The sequence below is a fragment of the Falco punctatus genome (genome assembly GCF_963210335.1).
Source record: "Falco punctatus genome assembly, chromosome: 9".
NCBI lineage: Eukaryota > Metazoa > Chordata > Aves > Falconiformes > Falconidae > Falco > Falco punctatus.
In genome coordinates, this window is record NC_137589.1 from 29,258,376 (window position 1) to 29,276,290 (window position 17,915).

A 17,915-nucleotide genomic window follows, 5' to 3' on the forward strand; every position below is an offset into this window, starting at 1 on the left:
CAGTAACCTTTCCTGTTAGCCCTTCTGCGAGTAGCACCAATTGAACTTTACCTGTTTCATAAAAAACAATTTTTTCAAAGGTGGTCTCCAGTGTCTGGCAAAGCCACTGTGAGCCATGTTGCAGCAGTGCTTGTTTGCCCTTTCTTACTCTTTTTTGCCTCCTTGCTGGCTGCTGGGTTTAGAGGTTACTGAAACCCAGAAGAGCCTGCCAGCAGAAACAAGGTGAGAATGAAGTGACTTGAGGGGCAAACATCATAGCTCCACAGCTGTATATCCACAAAATTTAACTTATAAAGCTAAACACCTAATATAGCTAAAGCATGTAGCTTCCTACTTAGAATGACAGCCAAGCAGAAGGGGTGGCTTGGGGTATGAAAAGCAGTTTTTTCCTAAGGTCAGTTCACAAGAGTTCATCTGTCTGCTGTGGAAGTGCACTGGTTATGCAGTTCAAGAGTTGTGTATTGCAGAGAACCATGATAACATGCAAACTAAGCAAGGAAATTAGCAGTTAAACTGTTCTTCTAACGCAGTAAACGTGCGCTGTGTTAAAATGTTAGTTTTCCTTCACAGAATCATAAAGTGTTGCATATAGGCGTCTGTTTTCTTGACACCTGTTTCATGAAGTGAAGGCATAAGTGGCAGTATGACTTGTCTATGTCAAACACGTCTCAGTCTGGCAGACAGGTTTGAGCTCTGGTGTTTGTGCCAGGAACTTGTTCCTTTAAGGACACATGAAGCAGAAATGGGCTCTCACAGCCCTCAGGGTCAGGGTGGTGGCTGCAGACAGGTCAGGTGGGGAATGTGTCACTGCTAGCCAGATGGCTGTGGAGAGCAGCTACCGCAGAAGCAAAGGGCTATGCTTGTATAACCACTGCTGAGTGAGCACTTGCCTTTTTCTGGGACCGCGTTTGGCTTTTCAAACCTCTTCAGTCATGTTTTTCTTGAACTGGCTCCAGCTGGAGCAGAGCAAATGGCCGGCTGGTGGAGGTCTCCTCTGCAGTGGGAGCAGAGCCAGCATCTGACAGAGAACATGGTGTGATCTCATCGTTAGTGGGGTTTAATTCAGCAGCTCCCTCCTCCATCCCTGCAGCGCAGACCAGGCTGTTTCCCTTTCTGCTTTGGAAGGCCAGTCTGGCGCTCTGCTCTCTGCAATAGATTTTGAAGCAGGATGTTGCCTCCAGTGCTCCAAGGCTCCTGCACTGCAGTCCTCAGCATCGCATTATGGTGCCCGTGCTTAAAGGGACAGAGATGAGCAGATCCCTCCCGCTGTGCCGCTGCCTCCATCCGTGTTACCCTTCTACCCTTCTAGTACCCCTCTGTGCCCCCAGCCTTCTGCCTCTCCTGGCTCTGTCAGTGCCCTCTCACTGGTGTCTGGGAAGGCTGGTGCCCTGGAGCCGGGATGATGCCCCTGAGCAGGGCCATAGGTGGGCAACCGCTCGTGAGGGTGTCTTTCTGGTGTGGCATTTCCACAGCTGGCGGTGTGGGCGGTGCATGGATTGTTCTGCTAAACTTGGCTTTGGCTGAAGGCCGGGCATGGGCAGGAGACACCCCACCCGTTAAAGGATGTGGCACTGTCTTGCATCTCCTGGGTGGCTTTTGGGCTGCTCACCATCCTTGCACTGTAAGACCCTCTCCCATCTCCCCCCCCCAGAAAAATCTGCTGAAAGAGGCCAGTCACCAGGAAAAGTCATTAGGATCCTTCTGGGATAATAACCCTTCCCCTTTTATTGCGAGGAAATAAAATACTATAAATACGGCAGTTCAGCAGGTACTCCCCCTCCCCACAGCCGCTGCACTGAGGGAGCCCTTCCCACGTGGGAACATCTCGCCCACCTTGGTGGCAGCAGGGTCGTGTGTGTGTCCCCATGCAGGATGCGGGGCGATGCCGCAGGGCCCTTTGGGTGACCAAGCCACAGCCAGGAGGCGGGGCAGGCGGCACGGCACGGCACGGCACGGCCCTCCCCCCTCCGGCACGGCCCGGCCCGCCCCGCTCCCAGCGCCGCGCTGCCGCCTCATGGAGCCGCACGGGTCCGGCTGCCCCGGCAGCGTCCTCTTCGGTGAGCGGCGGCGGGCGAGGGGTGGGGGTGGGAGCGGGGACACGGGGAGGGGGACACACGACGTGTGGTGGGTAACGGACGTGTTGGGGCGGTGAGACGCGGGCGGGGGCGTAAGGGAGACATCAGGGTAACGAGAGACGGGGGGGGGCGCGGGGGGGGGCAGGAGGGATAGGAAGGGGGTGAGAGAGAGATGGGGGCGGGGGGCGGGATAGAGTGGGGGGAGAGAGGGACTTTGGGGACTAACGGGGACAGTGTGGCAGCAGGAGAGACACGTGGGTGTGGAATAGACCGGAGGGGGAACGCGGTGCAGGGGGACGAAAAAGAAACCTGGGGGCAGCAGGGACACGGGGGTGCAAGAGGGACACGTGGAGGGCGCTGCTCGGGGGTGCCCGGCGGGTGCTAGAGGTGCCGCGGGCGGGGACACCGGGAAGAGCCCGTGTGTGGCCGAGGCACGGGAGTTCGGGGCCCGGGGCAGAGGGACACGTGTGCGGCCAGGCTCGGGAGGCAGGGGACACGGTGGCGGCCGGGGGGGACCTGCGCGGGAGCTTGGGGGTGTAGGGGGCCGGCAGTAATGGCGGGGGGGGGGGACGGGACGGGCAGCCCCGGGGGCAGCCCCGGCTCTCGCCAGCTTCTCCCGCTCCTCCGGTTAATCCCCCGCGCCCGCTCCCACGTCAGCGTGTCGCGCAGCGGCAGAGCCGTGTCCCTCCTCCCCGGGCGGGGTTTCGGCTGGGGCTGTGACGCCCCCGCAGCACGTGGCCCCGCGCCCGGCCTGGAGCGCCCCCAGCCGTGCCCGGCGGGGGAGGGGGCGGGCAGCGGCCCCCCGGGCCTCTTGTGCACCCGGGCGTTGGTCCCGGCCCTGGTGAGCCGAGCCGGGAGGCGGCCGGGAAGGTGCCGCCCTGGGCTGCCTTCCCTGGGGCCGGTTCCTTCTCTGAGCTGCCGATGCCGGGACGGGTGCGTGCGGCTCGGGTCTGTGTTTTCCGACCCGCTGCACGCCGGTGAATGAGCCTGCAGCAAGCAAGCACGCCCAGGGCGCGCTGCCTTTCCATCCTCCACAGGGTCAGCTGAATGCTGATCAAGAGCCAAAGACGTAATTTTGTGTTTCCCTTGTTTTTGTAGCTCTTTGGAAAAGTACGTAATAAAATCGGTATCAAGGCTTGCCTTGGGGGACTCCCAGCTCCCTGCAGCCTGGCCCCGCATCCTCCCTTCTGGTTGCTCCTCATCATTCAGGTCTCGCAGTCTGTGTCTTTGTGCCCAGAGCAAATATTTTGCTGACACTGGTGAAAGCAGAGCCACCTCTCTGCCTGCTCCCTCTCCTCTTGTCCGCAGTGCTGTGCCCTGGCTCTCTAGAGATGAGCCTTGCCCTGCCTGTGCTGGGGGGCCCTGGGCACTGCTTCACAGCAGCCCGATTTGGGGACACCAGGTTTTGTCCCTGTATGGTGTTGAGCCAGGTACATAGTTCTTGGGGACGCTTTATCCCAGAGCCCAGGGTGCCCTGATCTGAGGTTGCTCCTGGGCATGAGAAAATAAATTAGTTTAGGGATGCCATGTGCATGCCTGGCTGGGCATCCACCAGCCCTTCGCCCTTGGTGGCTGGGGCTGTGTAATGGCTGCTGCAGCTTTTTCCATCTCCTCTTTCCAGGCTGTGAGCTGACTGCCAGTACCAAATCCTACACGTTTCAGGTGGATGAGGAAGATGACTCTGACCACATTTTGGCTCTGTCTGTGGTAAGAGAAATGAGAATGAACTGTGCTTGTCCTCTCCCATAGTGGTCCACAGCCTCACAGCTTTCCCAGGCTCATTTCCCCTTCCCTGGCCGAGCTGGACCATGGGACTCCCCTGAGTGAGGCCATGAGGCTGTTGCATTTATACGTTATGTGGAGGTGCTTGAGCGAAGCCAGCGGTGGCTGGAGGCTGCTCAGCAAAGGAATATTCAAGGCATGGGGTGAAGGAAAGGATTTTTCCTTGTGTTTGACCTTGCTGGAGCCTGCCACTAGAACATGCCCTGCTTGCTAGCTGGGTCTCTGGCTTGTTGCTCTCCAAGCCCAGGTAGATGCAGGGTTTCATTTCTGGCTCTCCCTGAGGGATGCTTTCTGTCCTGAGAGCACAGGACCTGCCAGCACGGATCAGATCATCAGAAAATGCAGCCATCTCTTAAAGTGATTGCAAGAACAGCCATCCCAGTTGGGAAAGGCACAGAGCTCCTCCAGAGGTGGTTAGGGGGCAATTGCTGCAGGGAAGGGGTCTGTGCTCTCCCTGCTTTGTGGTGCTTGCGCAGCAGCTGGGTTGGTAGCATTGCTCATCCCACGGAGAGCCCTGGCTGTCCCTGCTGTGTCCCCTGGGAGAGCAGTAGTTCACAATCTCTGCTCCCACCCAGGTCTGCCTCACAGACGGTGCCAAGGACGAGTGCAATGTGGTGGAGGTTGTCGGGCGAAACCACGAGAACCAGGAGATTGCTGTGCCTGTGGCAAATCTGAAATTGTCATGCCAGCCCTTGGTAAGAGGTTGTTTTGAAGGCTTGGGTGGGGATGACTGTGCGGAGCTGGACATCTCTGGATATTGTGGACATTTCCCCTAGAATCCTGACCATGTGCTGGTCTGCAGCTCGCAGGGAAATGCTCTGGGTGGCCTGTGCCTGGCTGCAGATGGCCTCAGAAGGACATGTATAACTGGGCCAGGTGCCTTGGTGAGGACTGCAGGGTATTCTGCTTTTGCCCCTAACTCAGCTCCACCTCTGTCTTCATAGCTGAGTCTGGACAACTTCAAGCTGCAGCCTCCAGTGACCTTCCGTCTGGCAGCAGGCTCTGGCCCAGTGCGCCTTGCTGGCTGGCACAGGATCGGTAAGGACTTGTGGGTGGGGAAAGGCTTGGTGGGAGGGAGGGGTATGGATGGGCTCCATCATGAACACCAGCCAGGGAGCCCCTGGGAGTTGCACTCGGTGCTGCCCGGTGTGTGTGCTCAGTGCCTCCTTTGTGCTGGTTCCCCACGGGCTGTCTCTGTGCAGGGATTCCTTCCCTGCTGTAAAGCCTTGCTCGGGTAAAGGGGTCTGGGTGACACATGCTGTCCTCTTTTCCCATGCCTGGCTGTTGCCATTCCCCTCCAAGACCTCCCTCCAGCTGAGATACAGCTTATTGCCTACAAGCTGCTATCAAAACTGCTCCAGTGCTCCTTGGGCTGATCTGCTCTTGGGGTATCTTGGGAGCCGATTGCATTTGCAAAGACATACATTGGTGAGCAACCGTTATTTATGTGTCCCAGTGCACAGGGAAGATGCTTCGTTTGAGGAGGATGATGACTTGTCTGAGGAGGAGGAACAGGAACTTGCTCCTATCATGCCAGCCAAGAAGTAGAGGAGGAAGCAGTAACTTACCTCCAGGCAAGGTGAGGGGCCATGAAGCCGGGTGGCTGTGACGCTGGTGTGGCAAGCATGGGCGAAAGCTGCCCTGCTGCAGGAGGCTGCTGGTCTCAATCTAGTTCTTCCTCCAGGTACTCACTCGCTGGGACTTCTCTCCCTGGACTGCTTTTACCTCGGACACCTCTTGCCAGGACCTCAACATTTGCTGCTTTTTTTTTTCTTTTTTCTGTTGTAACTTTTTGGGGAGCAGGGGCTGCTCCCAGCACTGGGGTGTCTCCTTTCCCACAGCCGTGGGAGGCTGCTCCTGAAGCTGGATGGATGCTGCTGGTTTATGCCCTCTCCCCCATCCCTGTGCTGGGAGTCAGGGATGGAGGAGGTGATCCTTGCCCTGTGCCTTTTGCTCTCCTGGAACTCTGCTCTGTGCAACCCTTCTCCCTGGCTCTGAAACACGCAGTCCCGGCCCCCTTCCCCAGCAGATGGATGTAAAGCCAGTGGTGGGACAGGCAGTTTCACTGATTCTAGCGTGTTTGCTTTTCTTTACTCACAATTTGATGTTTTTTATACACTTGGAAGGGTGAAACTGGGGCCCAGGCTCTGTCCTCAATTGCAGTTATGGTGGGGTGGGATCTCACAGCCTAATTGATCTGGGGAGAGGTTCTGGGTCAATCTGCTTTGTAAAGAACTGTTTTTACACTGAATAAAGGTCTCTCAGGCATCAGGTCTGGAGGGGGGACACTGCTGGCTGGCAGGTTCCTGCTATGCGCACTTCAGTGGGAGATGCTCCTCTGTGTCCATTCCCTGACACTTGCTTTGCTTGGTGATGCTGCAAAGCTCCCAGGAGGGACCTGCGGGCTCTGCACACTTTGTGGCCCATGAGCCAGCACAGTGCTGCATCCAGGCTGCCAAGGGAAGGGGCAGAGTGGCAGATGGCTGTACAGAACAGAGACCTGGCTCCACGTGTGCTCCCAAAGGTAATGCAGCTACTAGCAACACCCCCTGGTGGGGGCCACATTGGCCCTGGTGCTGGGCACTGTCACAGCAAGGTCCTTGTTTGCGTCTTGCTCTCAGCCCAAGTGTCCTGCAGACGGGAGACAGGAGACACCTGCAGGGTGTGGGACAGCTGTGAGCTCTGGCCTTTGCTGGAGAGTCGTGTCCCACTGGTCTGGGTACCCGGAGAGGGTTTGGTGCTTCAGTCAGGTGGCATTTCTCACCCCTGGGGGGCTGGTCCTGTCTTCAAATGTTTCTCTGGTGGATTCCCTGCATCTGTTCTTTCATATGTGGCTCGTGGTCCAATGCCTGTCCCAGCCCTCCTTGCTTGTGACACTGACTGTTGTCCCTGGGAAGCACTGTGTACGGTCCGGCCCTGATGGCTCCGTCGGTGCCCTGGGACAAGGAGTTTCTGAGCTGGATGAGCTCCGAGAGAGGCAAATCTTCCAGGGGGGATCCTCAGCTCGGGCTCCATCCTAGGCTGTGAGCAGGGCTGTTTCTCTCCGGGGCCTGTGCAGCTCCCCTCCGCAGCCCCACTGTTCCCTTCTGGCCCCAAACACCCCTCGGTCAGCCCTGCTTGACCAGCACGGCTCGCCCCTCGCAGCACGGGGGAACGGGCTTGGTGTCCCCACCCCACGGCGAGGGGCCGCGCCTGCCTGGGAGGCAAAGCCGGCCGGGGGGGATGGAGCCCCGCCGTGGTGCGCGGCCCCGCAGCGGCGCGGCGGGAGGGTGCTGGGGCGGGCGGCGGCGCTACCCCGGTACCGGGCGGAGGCGTTACCCGGTACCGGGCGGCGGCGTTACCCGGTACGGAGCGGCGACGCTACCCCGCGGTATCGGGCAACGGCGTTACCCGGTACGGAGCGGCAGCGCTACCCGCCGGTACCGGGCGGCGACGCTACCCCCCGGTATCGGGCAGCGGCGTTACCCGGTACGGAGCGGCAGCGCTACCCCCCGGTACCGGGCGGCGGGCCCGGCGCGGGCACCGCTAGGTGGCAGGCGGGCAGCGCTGCGGGCGGCTCTGCGGCCCCGCCGGCCCCCGCCTCGCCTCCCCCTGCCCGCCCTGCCGGGCCCGCCGGGGCTTGCACCCGCTCTCCGGGTCTGGGCAGCCCCTGGGATGCACGAAGCATCCAGGCACTGGGATCCCGCTCCGGGTCCCTGGGTGGAGCGGTGTCCTTGGGTCTGGCCTGCCGTGGGGATGGGTGCCGGTTGGGAGATAACGTGTCCCCGGGGAAGTATGGTTCCTCCTGCCTTCCTGAGGCAACAGGGTGCCCGGGGCTGGTGGTCTGTGCCCATGCCCACAAGCGCTGAGATCCCTCAGCGAATCTCATTGCCCTGGGGGTTTGCTTTGCTTGGTGATGCTGCGGAGCTCCCAGGTAGAAGAGCTCAGCCTTGCTGGGTGAAGAGATGCGGGACCATCCTCCCCGAGGGCTCGATGTGTGTTTGAGACATGCTGGTGGGGCACAGCACACCAGTGCCCTGTGCTGATGGTGCAGGAGGAGAGTTCAGGGCCATGAACTGAACCGTGGCTGTGCCAGGATGGTGCCCAGCCCCTGCTAGGGCTGGCACATGCAGGACCCCGTAGATCAGCCTGTCTGTGTGCATGTGGGAAGGGGTCGGGGCTGATTTATCTGCCAAGCCTTGGTCCTGCTTGCTCTCCGCAGAGGAACAGCTTGGCCTTGGGGGAGATAAGAACCAGTAGATCATTTTTAAAAAGATGATTCTAGAAGGGTGAGCTGGGGGAGGCAGCTGGCCTGGAGCCCGGTGGGGGAAAGTAAGGCAAGGGAGTGGGCACAGCTCAGCCCTGGTAGGGTGGTACGGCTGCTTCATGCAGGATGGGAGAGGCAGTGCTGGCTGACAAGAAGGAGCATTTGGCCTCTTAAAGGGTAGAAGGAGATGGTTTCAGGGTTCTGGTTTCCTTAAGGGTGTCTAGGTATCTGGGACAAGGGGCTGTGGCAGGAGGGACAGTCCTGACGGGGGGCAAATGTGGCATCATGAAGACTATGGTGCTGGTGGTAGGGGGTTTGAGGGGACACCAAACCTGTCCACACTGTTGCAGGACCAGCCCAGCCCAAGGCCTTGCCACAAGTGCTGCCTGGTCCCCAGTGCTGCTGCAGGGTGATGCCAGGGGAGAGGGAACATCCCAATCCCAGAGGGAGTAAGGGAGGGGCTGGGGGGTGTTGGCACTACCAGGCCCCTTTCTAACTGACATGGGGAGGTTTGCTCTCCCCTCCCCAGCAATGTTACAGCCTTGATGTGCTCAGCTTGGGCAGAGGGAGATAAATGCTGAGATGGCAGGAGGATGGGAGGGGGGATGTGCTCACATACAGCGCTTAATGGGGAAGGATGGGATTACAGAGGTCACGCTAGGTGAGCAGCTTCCTTCGTGGAGCTGATGGTATCAAAGCAGGTGCCCCCGGCTGCAAATACCTTGGGCAAACAAACAGGGCTGTCTAAGAGCAGGTGAGCTTGGGCATGGCTGGGCTGGGGGGTTCTCAGGGGTGGTGGGGGACAGGAGGCTCACTGTACATGGGGAGTGAAGTGTGGGGCCCCTGCTGTGAGGACTGCCTTGTTTTGCATGGGCACGGGGGGAGTTAAGTTGTTGTGTGTCTATGTAACATGTGGGCTACCTATGCTGGAGGTACATGTAAGGGTGCAGGGCCCATCACTCTCCCGTGGGGTGATGGAGGTGCTAATACCAGGAAGTTATATGATGCTCCAACCCAGCTGATGGCTCTGGGGTTGCTTTGGGAGGTGGTTGGCTCTGAGCATCCCTCCTCTGTGCTGCATTTCAGGGCTCTGCATGCTGACATCACTGGGGTTGGATCCCTCCCTGCTCAGGCAGCACTGGAGAGCCCTAGCCCTGGCTGGACCATGCAGCAGGGAAATATGGCCATAGCATGGCTTGATGTGGGGATCACCATGCACGAGCACCATGGTCATGCACCTATGCTGCCACACTCTTCATAGCCCTTCTGAACTGGCCTGCTGTGCCCAGCAAGGGCCACAGGCTGCTCGCTGCAGTGTCTGGCCCAGATGAAGCCCCACAGGGCTGGGGCTTGGCTGCCTGCCTCCAGCCAGGTGGCTGGGCCAGGCCGGCAGCTTCCAGGGGATGCTCTGGTTTCAGAAGTCAGGTTTGAGTTGCTTTTTCAGGGATGGAGGGGCAGGATGGGGAGCCACTCTGCTGAGCGTGGCCAGGCAGCAGTTTTCCTTGTGATGCCCCAGATAGTCCTGCCCCAACAGTTTTCTTGCTGGGTTTCAGTTCTCCATGGCAGAGAACTCGGCCCTAGGGCAGCTGAGAGATGCAGCTGTAGCCGTGCTGTAGGTGGGGCTGGTCCCCTGCTCCATGAGCTCTCTGTTGCTCGTTCCCACAGTGAACTGGGGTAACAGTTTTTCTCTGATGCTTGACTGCCAGGGCTACGGAGGAAGCCAGTGGGACACCGCTGGAGATGCAGCATCCCCCATTATCCCAGGGTACAGCGGTTCTGCAAGGTGGGGCAGAGAACATGGCACCTCGGTGGCAGCAGGAGCCAGGAAAAGGGCCAGCAGAGCCACCCTCTGCTGGGACCACCCTGGTGGTGGGTGTGATGAGCATCCCATTCTCTGCAGCGTTAGAGGACTCTGCTATCCCTATTCTGTCCTCCCAGGCAGCAGGTACAGGTATCTCTGCTGTTGCCTCAGGGGGCCACGGGCACCCTAACGCACAGGGCTGGCCCTGGCAGAGCTAAGCTGGGGACACATTGCAACCAAGAAAGCAAGCAGCAACATCTAGAAGAGCCAGGCTGCTGGTAATTCCCATCCTTTCCCCACTGACATGCCTTGCAGAGGGAAATGCTGCTGGTGCACCGTGTGGGAATAGCCCTGTCTGCTGGAGAAGCTGAAACTCAGGTCTGGGGTCATCTCCTGCTTGCTAGTGCTCGGCTGTGTGCTGGGTCCTCCCCAGCATGTATCGAGCTGGCTCAGGGCCTGCATGTGTGGGTGTTCACCCCACCGACTGCTCTGTGGGAGGAGAAGAAGCTCCTCCAGCTCTTGGCTCCACAGGGGGAGCTGGCAGCTGATATACCATGGCTCCTTCTGGCTGCACATCCTGGCACAGAAGGTTGCTTACGGCCAGGCTCTGCCCCGGGCATTTGCAGGCTGCAATAGCTGCTCAGAGTGTCTGCTCGCAGCGGGGATGTGTGTCCCCAGCTCCACAGTGCTGCCCAGAATACAAGAGTTTTTTTTTTCATTAAGTTGCTGCTGTAACAGCTGTGACTTTACAGTCCACAGTAGGCACAGCAGAAGGTGCTGGAGGAGCACAGGGTGACACCAGAGCAGGGGTTGTGCTGCAAGTGAGGTTTCAACTCACAAAGGCATAAAACAGGTGCTAAAAGTGAAGATGGTTGGGCTGTGGTAGAGAGCCCCATGCAAGACCACCTGGGCAAGGCTCCACCACATCCATCCTGCAGGGTCTTCTCCTGCAGCCCCCATTCAGCCCACCTCACATCAGGTTGGTATTAGCAGCTCTGTGCTTGACAGCCACAGCCGAGATGCCCGGAGGAGATCGTAGGTGTCCTTGCCTTCCACCCCTCTGAAGTGCAAATCTAATCGCTCTGGTCTGGGCTGTCCCTGACACTGGCAGGACCATCACTGCTGGCCACACATCCCTGCCAGGGTTGGTGGTAGCTGTAGGGGTAGGGTCTGCCCAGAGCAGCTGGGCTGTGCCCCAAGGGGCTTTGGGATTTGCCAGAGGGATCTCCCCAGGGAGACACTTAACTGCAGGGAGCACGGGCACCTTGCGGTTTCCCTGTTCCCAGCCCCACCGCTGGCAGAGCCCTAGGCTGGGTGGGTAGGATTTGGCCTCCGTGGGGTCCTTGTTGGTGATAGCTCTGCACAGGGGCTGTGGGACACCCCATACCTGTTCCATGCTTCAGCGTCTGCTCTCCAGACAGGCTTTCAGGTGGATGGAGACCTCTGAGCTGCAGTGCACAAGGTCTTTGGGGCTGGATAGGAAGGGTTGCTGCTGATGAGAAGAGCCAAGGATGAAGAGAGCACAGGGGACAGGGATCTTGTCTGTAGGACATCTGCCCTGCTCCACTCCCTGGTGCTCAGCTCACAGGGGAAGGGCAGTGTGGTCTAGTGGTTGGCTGGGCCCTTGGGAGATCTCCTGGGGAAGAAGTGGGAGCAGAGTCATTGGAGAGATCTCAGTTTCAATCCGAACTCCCTGGGTGCTTGTTTCTGTGCCTAGGCTGGCTCCCTGCAGCCCTGGCCCCTGCCCCTGCACACCCCAGAGGTGGTGTCTGCACTGTGATGGGAGTCTGGGCGTTTTGTGCATGCCATGGCCATGCTCCAGGATGGTGTGAAACCCCCTGCCACAGCTGGTGCCTGGGAGAAACCAGTTACAGGTTGTGTCCAGGCTCTGGCTGTGCCAGGGGCCACATGGTCCCTGTCTTCCCAAAACACAGAGGTGCGCAGGGTGGCACAGAGATGAGACGTGGCCCTGGGCACAGGAGCTGGAGAGGAGCACGGTTCTTGTGCCAGCCCCAGTGCCAGCATGGGGTGGGGGCTGTAGGACTCACAGGAGGCAGAGGGCTGGGCTTGGGTAAGGGCTAGCAGGGGGGTTTGGGGCAGGTCCACAGGGCTGGCCAGCAAGGTAAGGGGCTATGGCCAAGCTGGAGGGGCAGCAGGTGCCATGGGGAGTGTGCCCACATTGCTGTTTCTTTGGGGTTCACTCTTGCTGGCCCTGCTGCCTCTCCCCAGCACTCACAGGGCCATGTGGGGTGCCACGGGTGCTGGCTCCCCAGGGCCAGGGTCAGGACAAGCTGCAGCTCTGCTGGACTGGGATGTCAAAGGGGCCATAACCCTGGTGTTTTGCAAACTCCTGGGGTCAGCAGTTCAGCTGCCACTGACACAGGGGCCCAGAGACACACACGGGCATTTTGGGTGGATGCTGTAAGCAAACAAACGAAGGTAGAGTTACAGCCGATGGACAGCATGCACCCCCCACCCCCGGCCACTGCTGTTAGTTTTAGGCTTAAACCCACCGTGGGCTGGGCATGGGAGTCCTCTTCCTAAGAGGATCCAAACCAGAGCTGAATGGTCTGGCCTGGCTGGCTGGGAGCCGAGGCTGCACTCAGGCAGTGAAGGGCCAGTATTTTGCATTTCTGTCTCAGCTCCTTGTGGCCCTGAAGGAGCCTCTGAGCCCATCCCACAGAGGACAGTGACCCCGGCATTGAGTGATGGCTCCCACCTTCCTGGGTGGCCAGCGGAGCCCCCTCCCACCCAGCCTGGCTTTGACCCCCCTTCCCAGCCCTGCCTGATGGTGTGTGGCTGGAGACCTCAAGGAAGGTGCTGCTGCTTGGGTTGGGGCTACAATGCTGAGGAAGTTGTGCCAGCCAGGAATGTCTTGGGACCAGGTCCTGGAGATGTTTGGTCTGTGCAATGGGGTCAGGAATGAACTGGAGCTGCCTAAATGCTATGAGCACGCACATCCTCATCCACATGTCTGTGAGTGTCACCCCTTCCCCACGCATGTGTGTCATGGCCATTCCTGGTCAGGCTGTTCATTTACTGACCCCTGCTAGATGCAGGGCAGGTTTGCACAAAAATGTTCAACCTTGAGTTTAAATCACACAGGGCTGGGGATGCCACCTGCTTCCTGAGCTGCTCCCATGTGAACTGCCATTGCTGGGAGCCTTTAGTCTGTGGGACTCTTTGTGGACCACTTCCCAAGCTGGGTGGCCACAGAGCTAGCCCAGTTCTCTCTCCTTGCAGATGGATGCAGCCTGGGGGTGCATCTCCCCTTCAGTGCCCTCCACAAGGCTCCTGGCCTCACTCAGCTCTGCCAGATCTTTACCCGTGTGCCTGGCTCACCTCTGAGCTCCCCCCATGCACTTGGGGGTGGATGCCAGAGATGAAAATAGCACTGGCCTCATCAGAGCCAAATGTAGCCATGAGGTGGATGCCTAACACCAATGGAAAATCCACCTGTGCATCCATGGACTGCCCTGGATGAACTCCTGCTCTGCCTGCGGATCAGGAGCAAAGCTGCCACATGCTGAGCCACCCAAGGCTGCCCCTGCCGTGCTGGCAGCCCTGCTGATGTGGGTGGTGAGCTCTCCTTCCAAATCACCCAGCCTGGATGGAAAGCAGAGCCTAGCTTTGACTCCTCTGATCCACAGGAGCATCACTGCCTGGGAGTCAGCATGCAGCCACCAGGGGATGATGGAGCCAGTGTTGACACCAGCACTTCTAGGAGCAGAACCTGAAGATATGAAAGCAAAGGCCACGTTCCTAAAAAGCTGCTGAGCAGGAGGGACAGGAGGTGATGAAATGGTCTCCAAAGAGCAGATTGCCCAGTTCCCTGAAGCAAAGCTGTGAGAGCAGACTGCTGGAGAGGGACCTCATGGAGCCATGTCACCCAGGTTGGTCCTGCGCAGGGGTGGGTACAGCTCCAGGGGGCTGCAATTAAAACATAGGGGTAGTATCCTGGCCTGGCATTCCCACCACCCACAAAACACACCTTAACCCTGCTGCTAGTAATTGAATAGAGAGGAGAATTAATTGTGAATGGGCTGTGTCTCCCCTCCCTGCTCCTCGTTTTCCCTGGGGCTGCCTCAGCGCTGTGGGTAGCAAAGACAAGGTCATTCCCATGCAATACATCCCGGTGGGGTTCGGCCAAGTTCCTTCCCTTCGGGGATGGGGTGGTGGTGGGGGGAAGGTTAATGGCTAGCAGTGGGATCGCCCCAGGCTGCTCGGCACTGCTCAGCCATGGAGGAGCTGCTGTTGCCTCTGAAACGCCCCATTAATGCTGCGGTCCCTTTGTGAAGGATCAGCGGGCAGGGCTGGGGGTGCTGGGCTGTGGGGCTGGGAAGGGTGAGGGTGGAGTGGGCTAGCATCTCTCTGGCTCTGCTGGGAAGCCTCCACGTGTTTGTTCTAGGGCAGTGAAAGCTGGTTTATGGCCAAGCACCTTCCAGGCACGGCTGTAAAGTCTTACAGGATCATGGGTTTCGTGCATTTTGGCTCTCCATCACATGGTGTTGGAGGGGAGGGAGATGCTCGGGTGCAGGGCACTGTTGCCCATGCTCCAGAATCCTCATTTCTGTCTGCCCTTGCCTTTGGCTGACCCTCAGCCCCATGTCAGCCACCCCACTACCTACACTGTCTCTCCACTTTCAAAGGCAACCGCTCTGCAGGCTCTCCAAGCTCTCTGTGTCTGCGGAGAGAAGGTCTCCTTGCCCTCCAGCTGGCTCAGTGTTGCAGTGTGCTGTTGCAGGTGCTTCCCTCCTCCATCAGTTGGGATTAGTGCTGTGGTTCTGTCTATGTCCCTGCCCTGGCAGGAGCAGGGAACTGTGCCTGTTGGCCCTGGTCTGCAAGGGACAGCGATGTCCTGGTTGTTTCCTCACCTGAGAATTTCCCCTGGTAAAGAGATGTTCAAGCCAAACCTTCTGCAGGTGTTTTGCTGGCTATCCCCTCACCCCAAATTCTCCTGGCCTCCTCTTGTGATGCGAAGTCCCTAGTTTGCTAGGAGCTCTTGCCTCCACTCACCCTAGTTTGGACTGGTTGTCCCTAAAGCTGTGGTTGGTGTGGCTTTTCTTGGCTCCACCTTTCTAAAATAAGTGATGTTAGTGGGGAGGTTTTAGGCTGATGCTCAGGGAGGAGCTGGTAACAGCTGTGCCTTGGTGGCTTTGACCTCTTGTGGGGCACAGGGGCTTACTCTGGCTGTCCCTTGTCCTGCAGGAGGAGAGGGTTGTCCGTGGACCGCTTCTGACCTGGACTGAGCCAGGTAGGGATGATGCCCTGGAAGAAGCAAGCTGGAAGCTGAAGCTGGGTCCTAGCTATGTCCTGCAGATGTGCTAAGAGACATCCTGGGAGAGAGCAGGGATGGTGCTGAAGTGGCCCTGGATGGGGGATTCAGTGCTAAGAGTCACAGAGGGAAGGGGGAGAGAACTCCCACAACATCCCCTGTGCTGTCTCCAGTCTCTGTTGTACAGTAACCCAGACAGCCCCCTCCCAGGGTCTCACAGATCCTCACCTGCTGCCCCCTCCATCTCCTCAAATTCTCTCCATGTCCACTCATTGCCAGGCTGCAGTCTAGGCTGCTCCAGGAGCTGCACCTATGGTTCCCAGCTGCCAGGAGGCTTTATGTGCTGTGCAAAGGGGAAGCAGAGGTGGGGAAGGTTTGAGAGCAAGCCTGGACCCCAGCCGGCCTGGGACAGCCACCTCTGTGTCCTGGTTCCTCTCTCAGCTCCTGCTTCTTGGTGTTGCAGCCCTGTGGCTTCAGCTGGGCATCCTCAGCTTTATGGGAAAAGGGATGAGAAGGCTGCAGCTCACAGCTCTGGTGCTCAAATCTGCAGCAATTAACATCCCTGAAGAACATAAAATACACGAGCTGTTCTCTGAGGGAAACATGCTTCTGTGCCTGCCCAGCCTAAACATGGTCCCAGTTCTACAGATCAGGGCAATGGAGCCACTAGTGGGGGACCAGAACTGGACCTGATGGGACCACGCTGGTAGCCTCCTCCAGGGAACACAGCCTGATGGCTGCCTGGAGCACTAAGGACACAGCAGGTCCCCAAGTCTTTCTGCCAGGAGGGGATTTCTTCCACCAGCTCCACAGCAGCTGGGCCTGAGGCCCAGCTGGTCTCAGGAGTGCAGGGCTGGGATTTCTCTGCTCTGCAGGAGAGCCAGACAAACCATTTAGCCCAGTGCCGAGGGGACCCTTGCCCCACAGACCAGGGGGCTTAGCTCAGATGGCCTGTGAAGGAGCTGATAGGCAGGCTGATTTCCCTATTGCTGCCTTGCACAGAAGAGAGGCTTTCCAAAAACATTTTTTTAAACCCTAAAAAACAAATAGGGGACGCGTGGGATGTATTCTTGATGCAAACATGGGTGACCCTGTGATGGGCTAGGAAGCACCAAGGGAAGAAGGCAAATGCCTCTGTGCAGGCACCCAGCTTCCCGGCAAGGACCAGACCGTAGCCATGAGCTGAGGCAGCAGCAGAGGTGGGATGAGCCCAGCATCCGTGACGCTGCCTGTCCCCGGCTGCCATCACCACCCTGCTCATGTCTGTCCCCTGCCCAAAGGTAGGGTAGGATGGGGGCTGTGGAGGCTTTGTCTGTGGGCCCGAGGATGGCTGGCAGGAGCATCGTCTGTCATCTACTGTCAGGCAAAGTGTGGCCGCCCCTGGGTGATCCCGCACCAGCTCGATTTTACAGCCCTGACTGGCACTTGAGCCTGTTTGCCGAGGGCAGGGGCCACGCAGGGCTGTCAGCTCACGGCTGCTTCTGACCCCGTACGGGACACCATAAATCTCCCAGTTTAAAGCAGGCTGGGCTGTGGCTGTGCTGGACACGGTGCTGTTGAACATGGTGTGCAGTGTGCAGGATAACGCGCGGCCCAACCCTGTGCCCGCCGGAGGTAAAGCAGGGGTGGCCGCTGGTGAGCAAGAGCAGCATCTGAGAAATTGTCAGTGCCTAAGCCTCTTGAATTTTTTATACGTAAAAAAAGCAAGGATTGTCTGAATTTAGAGCATTGGGAACATCTAGTGCTGCCTGCTCTGGTTTTGCCTGGTTTTCCTTAGGCAACCCAGAGAGGTGGATATGTGGAACTGCCTCGGTCATGCTGTGGCACACCAGCTGTTCGCACAGCTCAACACGGAGAGTTTTTCTCCCAAGTGTGTGCTGGACTGACAAGCTGAGAGCATGAGCGTGTGCCACCCATGGAAACCCACTTCTGCTTCAGCAGAGCACCCTCGGTATCCACCCTGCTTGTTCCTGTGGTGCTCCTGAAGACTTCCAGTTGATTGGCCCAAGACTTCTTTCTACATGTAGGAAAACCACTCAGAAACATCCTTCTGGCCTTTTGCACCAAGAAAAATGCACAAAGGGTTGATTTTGTGGGAAATTTTGGCTGGAGCAAGACAGCTGCCTGCCGTGTGCTGGGCTAGGTCTGACAATACTGATGGCAGGGGCTGTTTTTTTGCCTTGAGCTCTGTCGGGCCAGCCCAGGGATGGGCAGTGCCCAGGCTCCTCTGCCAGCCTGCAGCACCCCCCGGCAATGGTGATGCTGGGCAAGCCCAGGTGAGACCCCCAGCATCCCTGGGAGATCCATCCCTGGAGGTGGTTGTAGTCAGCACTTTGGGGTGAAAGGCTGAGTGTGCGGGGGGTGTGTGTGTGTGTGTGTACGTGTGTCTGGGGGCACTGGGTGCCTGAGCAAGGGGGAAGATGCGCAAGCTGGATGTCAGCGTGTGTGCGAGAGGGAGAAACGTCCTGTGCCTGTGGCTGGTGTGTGTATGTGCATGTAGGGGGGGGGGAATGTATTTTGGGGTTGGGGGTGAGCAAAGAGTGCGTGCCTGTGCCGGGGAGGGGGGGCTGCAGTGTGTGTGCACAGGGTCACATGTGTGTAGGGGGGCTGTGTGTGTGAGGGGTGTGAGTGGGCAGGAGCGGGCCACGTGCGAAGGGCCGTATGCGTGTGCAAGCTGTGTGCGCGCGGAGGGCCTGCACGGGGGTGCGTGTGCGGGCTGCGTGCGTGCCTGTGTGT

General features: G+C 58.6%; 1 protein-coding gene across 1 annotated transcript; it reads left to right on the forward strand.

Annotated features, from left to right (window-relative positions):
• Positions 1 to 1,867: 1,867 nt before the first annotated feature.
• Positions 1,868 to 6,175, forward strand: NPM3 (nucleophosmin/nucleoplasmin 3). The gene is made up of 6 exons (XM_080402433.1): positions 1,868 to 2,057; positions 3,697 to 3,782; positions 4,433 to 4,552; positions 4,802 to 4,895; positions 5,314 to 5,436; positions 5,542 to 6,175. Exons 1-5 carry the CDS (start codon positions 1,883 to 1,885, stop codon positions 5,403 to 5,405), a joined length of 567 nt encoding a protein of 188 aa, XP_080258559.1. The 5' UTR covers positions 1,868 to 1,882; the 3' UTR covers positions 5,406 to 5,436; positions 5,542 to 6,175.
• The last annotated feature ends 11,740 nt before the right edge of the window (positions 6,176 to 17,915 follow it).